The sequence below is a fragment of the Mauremys reevesii genome, linkage group 1 (assembly GCF_016161935.1).
Source record: "Mauremys reevesii isolate NIE-2019 linkage group 1, ASM1616193v1, whole genome shotgun sequence".
NCBI lineage: Eukaryota > Metazoa > Chordata > Testudines > Geoemydidae > Mauremys > Mauremys reevesii.
Genome location: NC_052623.1, coordinates 249575957 through 249588254, shown reverse-complemented (window position 1 = coordinate 249588254; position 12298 = coordinate 249575957). Strand labels below are relative to the sequence as shown.

General features: G+C 43.8%; 1 protein-coding gene across 8 annotated transcripts in view; it reads left to right on the top strand.

The window, feature by feature from the left end:
• CACNA1C (calcium voltage-gated channel subunit alpha1 C) overlaps window positions 1-12298 on the top strand; it is a 638168-nt gene that overhangs the window by 562694 nt on the left and 63176 nt on the right. For 3 of the 8 annotated variants that reach the window (XM_039546114.1, XM_039546135.1, XM_039546146.1), the window contains exon 30: window positions 7883-7966. In XM_039546114.1, the coding sequence (XP_039402048.1) occupies window positions 7883-7966 (84 nt within the window). Of the gene's footprint in view, window positions 1-7230; window positions 7315-7882; window positions 7967-12298 lie in introns of all 8 variants that reach the window. The other 5 variants (XM_039546165.1, XM_039546156.1, XM_039546124.1 and 2 more) reach the window with 2 other exon arrangements.

Genomic DNA, 12298 nt, shown 5'->3' with positions numbered 1-12298 from the left:
GGCTGATTTCATTGTTCCAGGAGACCAGCAATGGAGATAGGGGAACATTCAATTCCTATTCCTTGTGTTCATGTTTTTATGTCAGAGAGGTCTGAAACATCAGTGCGTACAGGCTCCTGCCATTCCTTACCCTCCTTTCCCACAAAACTAAGAAGAATCCAAGCCAACAGCAACAACAGTTTCCCAGGAGGATTTCATCTAGTTACAGTCATTGTTCAGAGTCATTATTCTCCATCCCTTCCCATTGTGCAGACCTGAAAGATATTCCTGCCACCACTAGGAGGCGCTTTCGCTGCTGGGTGCCATCTCCAGAGATACAGGGCATCACCTCTGCCATGCTTCTAACCTGATCTAGGGCACAGACACTCTGAGGTCACACATTGAATTTCAGACCTCACACACAGCTGAGTGCTTATATACCACAGTGACAGCTACCTAGAAAAATGAAGAAACTAAAGATATGAGTTACCAACTGCACTATCATCCAGGTGGGAAAGGACCTATTTGATTATTTGCAAGCGAACATAGTGCTGGGTGAGATGAACCGTAGTGTAAGATCTGGAAATGGAAGTCCTTTAGCCACAAAACAGATACAGACTGCTGCAGGGCAGGCATCCTCAACATTGCCTTTATGCCTGACCTAGAGAGACCACCTCTAAGGAAAAAGAGTAGTTCAGATTCTATAAGTATTTTCTTCCTTTTAAGACTGCCAGCCAGGAGGCCAGTTAGTGCCAATTGGGGTGAAGATTTTCCATGTGTGTATGAGCAGGGGCGGCTCTAGCCATTTTGCCACCCTAAGCATGGCAGCACACCGCAGGGGGCACTCTGCCAGTCGCCGGTCCCATGGCTCCAGTGGACCTCCTGCAGACGTGCCTGCGGAGGGTCTGCTGGTCCCGCGGCTCCAGTGGACCTCCCGCAGGTGTGCCTGCGGATGCTCCACCAAAGCCGCGGGACCAGCGGACCCTCCGCAGGCACGCCTGCGGGAGGTCCACCGGAGCCGCCTGCCGCCCTCCCAGCGACCGGCAGAGCGCCCCCCCATGGCGTGCCACCCCAAGCACGCGCTTGGCATGCTGGGGCCTGGAGCCGCCCCTGTGTATGAGAGAGAGATGGGGACTCTTGTCCACTGGGAACAAAACAGAGACCAGTAACCTATTTTAGATACTGCACCTTGTCAAACAGTACTCAGAGGATAATAACTTTTGGTCACTGATAATCTGAGCCAGATTCAGCCAGAGACCTGGAAATGAATGTATCTGTGTTCTATTACCAGTCACAGAGCCATCCAGTCCCTGCAACATCTTTGATTCTGACATGCTAGAGACAATGTGTCTGGGTGGTCCATTAAATCCCAGGGGAAAACCACCCATCTGCTTTCGGTACCTTCTTACTGCAGGATCTGAAGTGTAAAATAAAGATATCCAGATTATTAAAAGTGAGTCTTGCCCTAAAAGGATGGGGCTGCTTTCTTGTTAAATAAGCAAAGAGCAGCAACATGTTCCTTCCTTTTTGGAACTGACTCAGAAGCTGAAGAACTTGTCTCCTTTGACTGTTTATAGCTTTGATGGAGTACAGGATTTGTGTGGCTCCCTGCAGCAATGACTCATTACGACAAGCTGTAGGTGAATTGCAATGACTCTGTCTCTCAAAATTAATCCATCAATGAGTGAGAGCTGATAGTATGCAAATAGGTGCTGTTTTCCTACAGTCTGTCATGATCTGCAAGCAGCTGCACCCTCCAGTTTATTTCTTCTCTACTAGGCACTGCTAATTTCCATGATTGCTGTTATGGCTAAATGGCATCTTAGCATAATTTGCATTATTTCCATTTGATGTCAGTTGTTATTGTAGCTTTGTAATATTCTGCAGAATACATGTGATTCTCTCAGCCATGCCCGTGAGACTGTGCGCCAAGATTCAAATGACAGAATATATGTGATTCAGTTTAAATTTCTTCATAAAGAGATGCCTCCTTGCCTTGCCACTTTCCAGTGCAGACGCTTTCAGTAAAAGCCCGGAGGTGAACCCCACAACTGCAAGTGGCCTGCAAGAGTTTCCAAAATGCATTCCCGTGTTGAACATGAAGGTACTGTGCCACTACCAGATTGTGGCAGCTCAGCTAGCTTGGCAGATCATCAGCGAGGTCTGAATTGATGGCCATTCCAATCAAACAGAATTTTTGCTCTCCTTTAAGAAATCACATTCCTTACCAGGAAGTCATCCTTGAACCAGCCCCTTTCCCTCCCTCCCATAAACTCCCTCTTTCACCATACACATGGCTTAAGACTAATGTTTCTTTCCATTGTCTAGACTTGCAGATTTATTTTATGTACTCTGAGACCAGATCATCCTGTCAATATTCTTTCCTGTTAGTTCCCCCATCTTCTCTCTCTCTCTCCACCCCCCTCCCTCCCTTTCTATATCTTTCCCATTTTTCTGCAGAACTGTAGCAGCTTCTTCCACTGGGGACCATCTGACCTACATTCAGATCCCACCCAATAGAAACATTGAGGTTTTGCTGCACCCTTCATCTACATATGTTTTACAGTGGGAGAGACTAGTTAATTTTTGCAAACCTTGTAGTAAGAAAGCATTGAGCACCTGTGGTTAGGCAAAGAAATATCTGCACATCAATTAGCACAGAGGTGACCCTGGAATTTCCACCGGGTTGTGTACTCCTAACCCAGCTGGGATCACTATTCAGCATCCCACCCCCCTTTTCCTGTTAGGAATTCTGGGCATGGGGTAACCTACTTTGTGCTAGAACTGTCCCCCAGAGTTCTGATTTTGAGTCCCAAGTGGCTATGAGCTCAGACCTTCAGACAGGCTCTAGTGGGCAATTTCTCTGCTGTTAACAAGGCTTCCCAGCTACTGTATTTAGGAGTATTTTCACAGGATGTAAAAGCCATGGTCTCCAGAGATCACAGTGGTTCCATTAGTGTTGAAACAAACCGCAGTATCTTATTAGCTGAACTCAGAACCCAAGAAACCTAAAGATGATTGGCATATTAATTCTGAAGTGATACCGTGTCTGCTCCCCTGCACAAATGAGATTCCGCTCCAGTCAGTCACTGCATATGTATGATCAGCTTTTCATTATTTAATTGATCCTGGGGTGATTTGCTAACAGTTCCTTTTGGGGGGGAGTGCAGAGAGGGGCAGAAAATGTGTGTGTTTTATTGTAATGATGGGTACTTCATGCTCATGAGTAACCAACCTGGCCTCCCTCCCACACAAGCTCCATAGATATCATGTACTCCAAAAAATTCCCACAAGGGGGTGACTGCAATTCCTCAGTAAATCCCAGGAGAGTTCAGCACAGTGATATGTAACTCTATGGCTGAAGTAGGGTGAGCGTCTCCATTTAAGGGTAAATTATGGTATTGCACTCTAAATTCCTCTATTGCAAAAATAAACAGTGCCTTCAGTTCACTTCCCCCTCCTTCCCTGGGGGGGAAAATCAAAACTTTCTGGTGGGAAAAATAGTTTGGAACTGCTACCTCTTTATTTGACCGAAAGCTCCTTCCTCAGTCAGCTTGTCTTTCATCAACCACCGTGATTCTCTTCAACAAGGAATCTGGCTTTGAGAGGTACTTTGAGGTCATAACAAGAAATCCCAAAGGGGTCTAATTCACTTTCAATATGTGCTTGTAACTCTTGACAAGATTACAAGCTATAATCTAAAGCCAAGCAATCACATGGGCAGTTTTCAGATGATGTCTCTAAGAAGGATTGGCTTTTAAGGAACGATTTAATTAATTTCCACACAAACAAAGTATTCCTTGCACCTTATTTGAAGAATATAAGCAGCAGCGCTCTATGATTTCTTTAGACTGTGTGACTAGTCTAAAGACTAATATGAATATTATCTTCTTCATTCAAGCCCCTCTTGAGGGGTTGGGAGAGGAGGAGGGAAATTATTTTAAAATAATATTTTTTAATTCAGTTCTTAAAAAATGGACTGTTGGGTGTGGGGATGAATAAAACTGGAAGAGTAGCAGTAGTTCCTCTTTATCAAACTACCCAGGTGTGTGAGGAAAAGAGGAGTTCTTTGAGTGTACCTCACACATGGGTACCACACACAGTGGGTCATTACAGGATGTGCCTCCTATGGAAACTAAGATGACAAGACCATGACTCACAACTTTCAGAATGAGCCAATGGCTGACTGGGATCAGCAGAGCTGCCATTTGAGGGAAGTCATGGTCCAAAACATGGGCCTATTTTCTGACATCAGTAATTCCAGTGTAAACCCACAGTAACTCCATGGAAGTAAATGAAGTGACTCCAGATTTATTTTGGTGTAACTGACACCAGAATCAGGCCTATTAAATTCTGATGAAAAAAGGAACCTCTGCTCTGAAGGCCAGATTTTGCCCTGGGATCTAGATACACAGCTCCCTTTGGGCCACATACTGCTTGGTTATGTCAGCACAATGCGGTTGACTTCAGTGAGGTTATGTTATGTAACTGAGAGAATTGAATCATTGGCTTCCATGTTCATCTGAAGACAAAATTTGGCCCCAATGGTCACCCTGATGTTACACCAATTGTGAAAATTGGCTGTTGGGCTCGGAGTCCAGATATTCATTAAAACCTGTTAGGCCCAAACTATGATCTGCTGTAAAATTGGTATAATCTGATGGCAGCATCTCCCGTGCTTGCTAAAGAGCTTTTTAAACCATACAAAGTATCCATGGATTTAAAAGTAAACAGCTACCATTTTGGTGGGCACAGCCCAAACAATCAAACAGGTATGAACTTCACCCCTGTTGCTGCATAAAAGCAAACTCAGAGTTCCTATTGCAAGAGCTTTTTGGAATCCCACTGACATCCCTCTTGAGGCTGGTAGATGAACACAGAGAAGGAAATGGAAGGTAGACGGGTTACTGAGTCTGATCCTGCAGATCTTCCATATGTGAGCTGTGCCACTACCTCAGTGGGACTGTGCTCATGAAGAAAGGCTGTAGGATTGGGCGCATTGTCTTCTGCTTTATTCTCTTGATTCTTCAAGTGCCCTCAGGGCTGAGGTCATGTCAGGTCACACATGCACCTTCTTGCACCTCTATGTGATCTGTATGTGTTCTTTATTTGTTCACAATGTGAGTGCCTTTACAGTTTAATCTGCCATTCTCTCCCTCCCCTTTCCCTTGGTGAAGTCTAATTACACTTTTATTCCAGGTCCATCTGGTTGCTAGAAATGCTGGAGATCCCCGCTGTGCTCATGCTAATGTTTGCTGTGTATTTTCTAGGCTGGATGCTGACTAATAATATTCCCTAAATTTGCTTTTGCTCCTGTTTCCTCTCCCCAAATAGCAGACTGTGTAATATGGGATATGAAGTGGGAAATTTACACTCACTGGGCAGATATTTTTTTTAAGAGTTCAGGTTTTGAACAAACCTATTTCATGTTTGCACATGAAAACACTCGCTGTGTTTTTCAGAATGGGGTTTCTTTTCTTGTTTCTCTTTTCAAAGTCCATTCTACCAGTTCCCCTCACAGCAACTGTCTGGTGTGTACTCAGTCGGAAAGTGGGGTTTGCATGTTTGTTTGTTCTGCCCAAGGCGTGGCCCATAAATGTGAGAGTTCTCCAGAAGAGTCCATCTGGGCTGCCTTCCAGGGTTCAGAAGGAAAATCTTAGCCAGTGTCTGACCCAGATATTAGTTGTGCCTACGACAATCTCAGGTTCCCAAGCCTGGCTTTTGCAGTGCCAGCAGTGGGATTATTTGTTCTCCCCTCTTTTCTTTCTGCAATGCTATCTGGGAACTCAGGTTCACACTTTACCCATGATGTGACTTTCCAGCTCTAAGAATAGCAAGTGTAGTGCAACTTAGGTTCAATATCGCTGGAAACAAGACACAGCTGGGAATCAGGGAAGTCAGATTAGTCCATCCTTCCACAACCAAAATACATAACAGGAGTACCAGAGTTCCTGTTTGTTTGTTCCTAAAATTGAAGAAAAGGGGTATCATGTAGGAAAGGGGAGCTCTTGGCAAAGATATTTTGCAAATCTTGACAAATTCTCTTGAGAGTAACTGTAAAACTTTTCTCAATATATTAATTTGAAAAAGAGACAGACAACCAGAAGCTCAGCAGCCAGACTGAATAAGGCCTCTCTGAAAAGGATGCTAGATCCTAGCTCCCCTTACTGCTCAGGATCACTGGGGTGGATGGTAGGCAGTGGAGGCTGGTGCCACCTGAAGCTTGGTAGGCAAATTGGACACACAAAGTTGCCCTCAATTCACAGAGTGCGTAAAATATCATAATGTATTTGACTTAAAGCAGCCAGAGCTGAGGACCCTCCACTGGGGTGTGAGGAGGCAACAGGCAGGATCTCATAAAGAGCCTGAAGAATAACACTAACATAAGGACATAAGAGCGGCCATACTGGGTCAGACCAATGGCCCATCTAGCCCAGGATCCTGTCTTCCAACAGTGGCCAATGCCAGGTGCTTCAGAGGGAATGAACAGAACAGGTAACCATCAAGTGATCCATCCTCTATCACCTATTCCCAGCTTCGGGGAAAAAAGACGTTTGGGACATTTAAGAGCCTGATTTTGCATCTCTCTTGCTAAGAGCACCAGTCTGCCTTGATGCCTTGAAGAGAAGAGCTATGGCACAATCAGTAGAAACTGGTGGTGCCTTGCAAATCCACAAAGGGTGTTTGGGCAAAGAACCAAACATGATAAGCAACGAGTTGTAAAAGCTCCTTCTAACCCACCTCCTGATTTTGTCAGGCCCCTCTTTCTCTTTTCTTAAGAGACACCTGGTCTTTCATAGCCCCAGCACAGTCCATTACAGCCTGAATGTGGATCCAGTGGCCATTTCTCATTTGCAGCATGGGAGTGAATACTGGAGAGAACCAGGGGTCACCATTCCTTTACCCCTCCCCCCCCAAAATTACACAAACCAGGAAAACCAGCATAGCAGAAAGTGTTAGATTACTTGGAGAAAGGTAGCTCTGACACCCAAAGGACTCGGTCCTGCAACCCCTACTCACAGAGCAGTCCTTACTCAAGCAGGGAGTCCAATTGGCTTCAATGGGTACGTTGGCTGGAGAAAGGACAGCTTGCATAAGGGATGCAAGAACTGGTCTTTGGTCTCTAAACCAGATTTAAGAGCAAAACTGCTTGAGGTATCAAGGCAATAATTCTAATGGTAATTTTGAACTGTTTTTGTCTGTCTAACATTCCTTTTTAATCCCCATCCTGCCTGCCCCTTCCTTATGTAGGGTTACTTTAGTGATCCTTGGAATGTTTTTGACTTCCTCATCGTAATTGGCAGCATTATAGACGTCATTCTCAGTGAAACTAATGTGAGTATTACTCTACCCTCCCCAGGATACCACCACCACCTCCTCCTCCTCCTCCTTCTCTGTTTCCTTCTCTCTCTCTTTTTTCTGGTTTTTTTCCCCCCTCTAGTCATGCTTTTATTGAACTTGCCGTCGTCCTTCTCCTTCTCCCAAGGGAAAAAAAAAGGAGGGGGAACCGCCTCCTTCTTTTTCACTTGTCATAGCACGCCCCTGGCTGTGACTGGTGAAAGCGCACAGAGCTTGGGGTGTGTGTGTGCTTTTTTTCCCTCCAAAGAGTAGACATGCTTGAGTGTAACTTTCTAACTAACCAGGCTTTTGTTGATACCCTCCATCATGTGAAACTTTACAGAGGTTTGAGCAGCCAGTACTATAAAGTGGTAAGAGACTATTTAATATGCCCACGTAACCTCTTTCTTTTCTTATTTTTTTCTCTTCTCTCCCTCTTTCATGCTTTTTTTTGTTTTTGTTTTATTTTTGTTTTAATATTTTTTACTTTTTTTCCTTTCTTTCTCTCTCTCTCTCTCTCTTTCTCTCTCTCTCTCTCTTTCCTCGGCTTCTCTGCCACATGCAGCACTATTTCTGTGATGCATGGAATACATTTGACGCCTTGATTGTTGTGGGTAGCATTGTTGATATAGCAATCACCGAGGTGAACGTAAGTAGCTGGCGTCTGTCCATGATCGTGCCTGCTCTAACATTCATTTGTCTTTCCCGGTTTTCTTTTTGTTTCTTCCCCCCCCCCTTTTAAAGATTGTTTTTTGTTGTTTTGAACATTTCTTTTATTTTTTGTTTTCTTTTGTTTTGACTTTTGGAACACCTTGGAGAACTTTTTGACTGTTGCATCATTTTATTTCCCTCATAATCAGCCTGGCATGAGTAAAACTGTATAGCAGGAAAATCAATGGGAAATGTGGAGGAGTGTAAGTGAGAGTGAGATTTGTGCCATGGGAAGTAGCTGGAGTAGTCCCAGCCCAGGACTCTCCATGGCATTGTGACACTTTCCACTCCACAGAGATCTAACGGCAACTCTTTCGAGGTGGAACTGTGGGAACCAAACCTAGAATTTTTTGTGTTGATGCCCCTTGGTTTTCCTCCAAAAAAAATCCCAGCACCCCAGTAGCCACAGAGAAACCTGTCCCTACTTTTCCATTTTCATTTGAGATCAGGTAAACTGGGTAAAAAAAAATCTATTATTTTACAGGGTAGTTTCCCCCCATGCCTTAGTTCCCCCACCACTCCAAAAAAATCCATAGAAAATGTACATGCCCATGTCTCATTTGATTTCCCACTGGACACATTTACACATCACAAAATTCACCAGCACAATTGGCACTAATTGGCACCACTTATGGTTATCTCAGCAGGCAGGCCAAGGATTGAATGGCCCCTGGAGACTGAAATGAGTAGCATTAGGTTTATAAAGAATATATTTTACCAGCAAACTTTGTAGGTTTTTTTATGGGACAGGATATAATTATAGAATTAGTGGATGAAGGAAATGTAGGAGGTATAGTACATTATATTTAGATTTGAGGTAAGCATTTGATACTTTAGGTCAGCTCTTACTGAAATAAATGCAAAACTCTCATAGACATCAGTAGGACAAGAATCTCAATAAATCATATTTGGAAACTTAAATCAAAATGACTTGGACAGGAGCACAATCATAGGGATTGAAATCTGGCTAAAAGACCATAAAAATACCCTGGTGTATCAAGTTGGTAGGAGGGGTCTCAGGGTACCACAGGTTTACCATTATTTAATGTCTTCATCAATGATCTGGAAGAGGGAGTAATACATTAATGAAATGTGCAAATATACTAAATGAGAGCGAGTTTAAAAAAACAGGACAGAAGTATAATACAAAGGGACTTAAAGAGTTTAGAAACGTGGACAAAAAATAACAATGCAATTCAGTTTAGAGAAACTTGAGTAGTAGAAATACTGCAAAAAGGTGTTACTGGATAGCAAATTGGACATGAATTTGCATTGGGACATGACAGCAGAAAAGGCCAATGCAGTTTTGGGTTGTGTATATACAGTAGAGGTATCATATCATGCAGTAGAGAAGTAATAGTGCCCTGCTGTAACTTTACCTGGGATGCTGCATTAGGTTTTGGGCACCCCACTACCAGAAAGATATTGACAAATTGGAGGGAGTTCAAAGAAGGGCAGTTAAATGATTTAGGGAGTGAGGAGATGGATTGGTCTGCGGAAAACTGAAGAGCTCTCCATACATATTGCTTGTCGAAGAGACAGCTAAGGACTTGTCTGCATGGTGCACCCCAGTGTGGAGCATGCTAAGTGGCCGGCGTGGTTGCTGCTGGTGAGCACTAGAGGTTCCCTAGTGCTCGTTAATGTAGTCCTGTTTCAAACATTAGGGAACGTCTAGTGCACACCAGTAGGGGCCATACAGTTCAGTTGGTGCGCGATATGCTGGTGTGCATTAGAGTTTCCCCCGCCCAGCTAGTTTGGACTAAGGCACCATGTAGACAAGCTCTAAGGGGGCTGCCTGGAAATAGTCTACAAACACTGAAAGATGGAGAGGCATCATATAGCATAGGCATGGGAAACGGGGGCCAAAGGGCCATTCCTCCCTGCACACACTTTTTTCATGATGGCTGCCCCTGCACCATGGGCCAACCTGGTGCATGGGGTTGCAGTGCCATTCAGATTTGGTCCATTTTGGTTGCTTGGACCTCCCACTTTTAAAACCTTCTAGTGCCCATCATGTCGGGTAATGAAAGGGAAATAATAGCTATAAGTAATGAAGTGGGAATTATGCTAAATATCAGGGGAAAGTTCCTGACTGAGAGAGATTAATCTATGGAATAATCTTCCAAGTAAAATGATGGAAGTCCATTCATTGGGAACCTGAAAGCCTGAAAATATACTATAGGGAACAACCTGCACTGTCGAGATGGACTCAGGTATCGAATGTATCTTTTCAGTGTAATTCCCATGATTTCTTCCCACGTAGGAGAAGGTTGGAGGCACATTGTCAGGGTGTTGTAGGGAAGCTCATGCTGTTGCTACTCGTGCTATACCTGTTCTGTGGATAAACAGAGGCTTTCAATATGATATGCTTCATTACCATGGAATTTGTACATGAAAAAAGGGAAGAATACACCAAACATGGCCCCCTCGCTTTTCCATCCCTGTCTGAATTCAAAAGCATTTGTTTTCAGGCTAGCTCCTAAATCTGTCAGCTTTGTATTTCAAAATACATAGAAAAGTATGATAAATGGCATGTCTCTGTAAGACCATATCTGACCAAATAAACAATTGTCTTTCTCAGCTGAGAAGGCAGCCAGGGGCAGCCCTATTCCCTGACTAGAAAGTACCAGTGGCACTTAGTGATGGTCCCTGTGTCCCCTCTAAAGAGTTCCCTCCTACTATACAGTTCCCACAGATTTCTGCACATGTCTTTTTGTTACCTGGCATGTTTAAATCTTCTCTCTTTATCTAGGCAAGTCCTTTGCTCTTAAGTTCCTAACATTTGTTACTAAAAAAATTAATCATTGTTGCACAATCTTTTGACGCACTGATAAATGAGCAGCAGCTAAGGGTGGAGTTTGTTTTGAAATATTTGAAATCCCCTTGCACTTATAACACTATTGAATAAGAGAATGTGTTGTATGTTGGTGTGTCCTGTCAGACTCCCTTCCTGCTAGCAGCACTTGGTATACTACAGCTTTAGCAGATGGGCATTGGAAATAGCAGTCCACATCAAATGGACAGTTGTCATCTTCCCAAGAAATGTGATGTAGTTTATCGATTCACCCCTCCTCTTCTGTTAAGGAGCTTGTTGCTTGCTCACTGTTTGTGGGTCTGAGCAAATCTGCCTTTTTTGTCTGCATACTGTCTTTTTCCAATAGACTTGGAGTCTGAAAAAGCGAGAAAACACACACACACGCTCCACTAGATGAAGAGCTTTAGACCCCTTAGGATCAGTTAAGATGCTTCTGCCCACCTGATTAGCAATTGACCAAGCTTAGTTTGAGATAGGGTTTCAGAAGGTGATGGTAGCATTCCATGTAATCATTTCTTGAAGGTGAACCTACCTGGCTCGGCTTACTTTGTCATAAGAAATTGTAGATGTGTGGATATATATGAAGACTCCATGAATTCTACCAGAGACCTTTCCATGCAGATCAGATTTACCTGGGAAGCACTTACGCACTATAGCAATAGGTGCTATGGAAAACCCTAAGATAGATCAATAGGTGCCTCGGTTTGTGTGTAGCTTTACGCTCACATCTGTGTGTGCAATACTGCATGCACCAGGTTTCCCCTTGGCAAATTTTTTAGAGAAATTTCCAGATCAAAAACTTCATTAGGATGTGGGGGGCAGGGGCTTTTGTAAGTGTATTCCTTTGGTTGTAGTATATGTTCCTGAATGTGTTTGAATAGCTATGTGTAGGGCTATAGGTCTAAGTCAGAGTGTGCATCCCTTTAGATCTGAATCAGTGTGTATGCATGTATGTATTTGTGTGCACAGGTAACCCGTTGGTGAGGATGTGTTACAGGTCTCCCTCAGCACCAGTCCTTACAGGATATGAGTGGGTACAGCCCTCCAGCTAGAGGGGCTTGGCTTTTTTTCTCAAGATGTAGCAGCTCTTGCTTTTAGCTCTCGAGGTCCTCGGCCAAGAGGGAGGTTGTCACACGCACACATATGGGTGGGCATGGTTGTTGATGGAGTTGTGTGCAGCTTGGAGTAGGTGTGGGTGTTTTGTATATGTCTGAGTATATGAACACAGTATCTGAGTGTATGTGTATATCTTAATCTGCACATCTGTTGGAGTGCGTTTGGGTGGCTGGCCACAAATATCTGAGAGCATATGTACATAGGCATGTTTATCTGCATGCTTATGGATGACTGTACACATGCATGTATATCTCAGTGTGTGTGCATGTTTAGCATGCCTCTGTGTTCAGCATTGTAATTAGAAGGTGTGCAGATGAGTCAGATCCTGAGGTTCTCCTC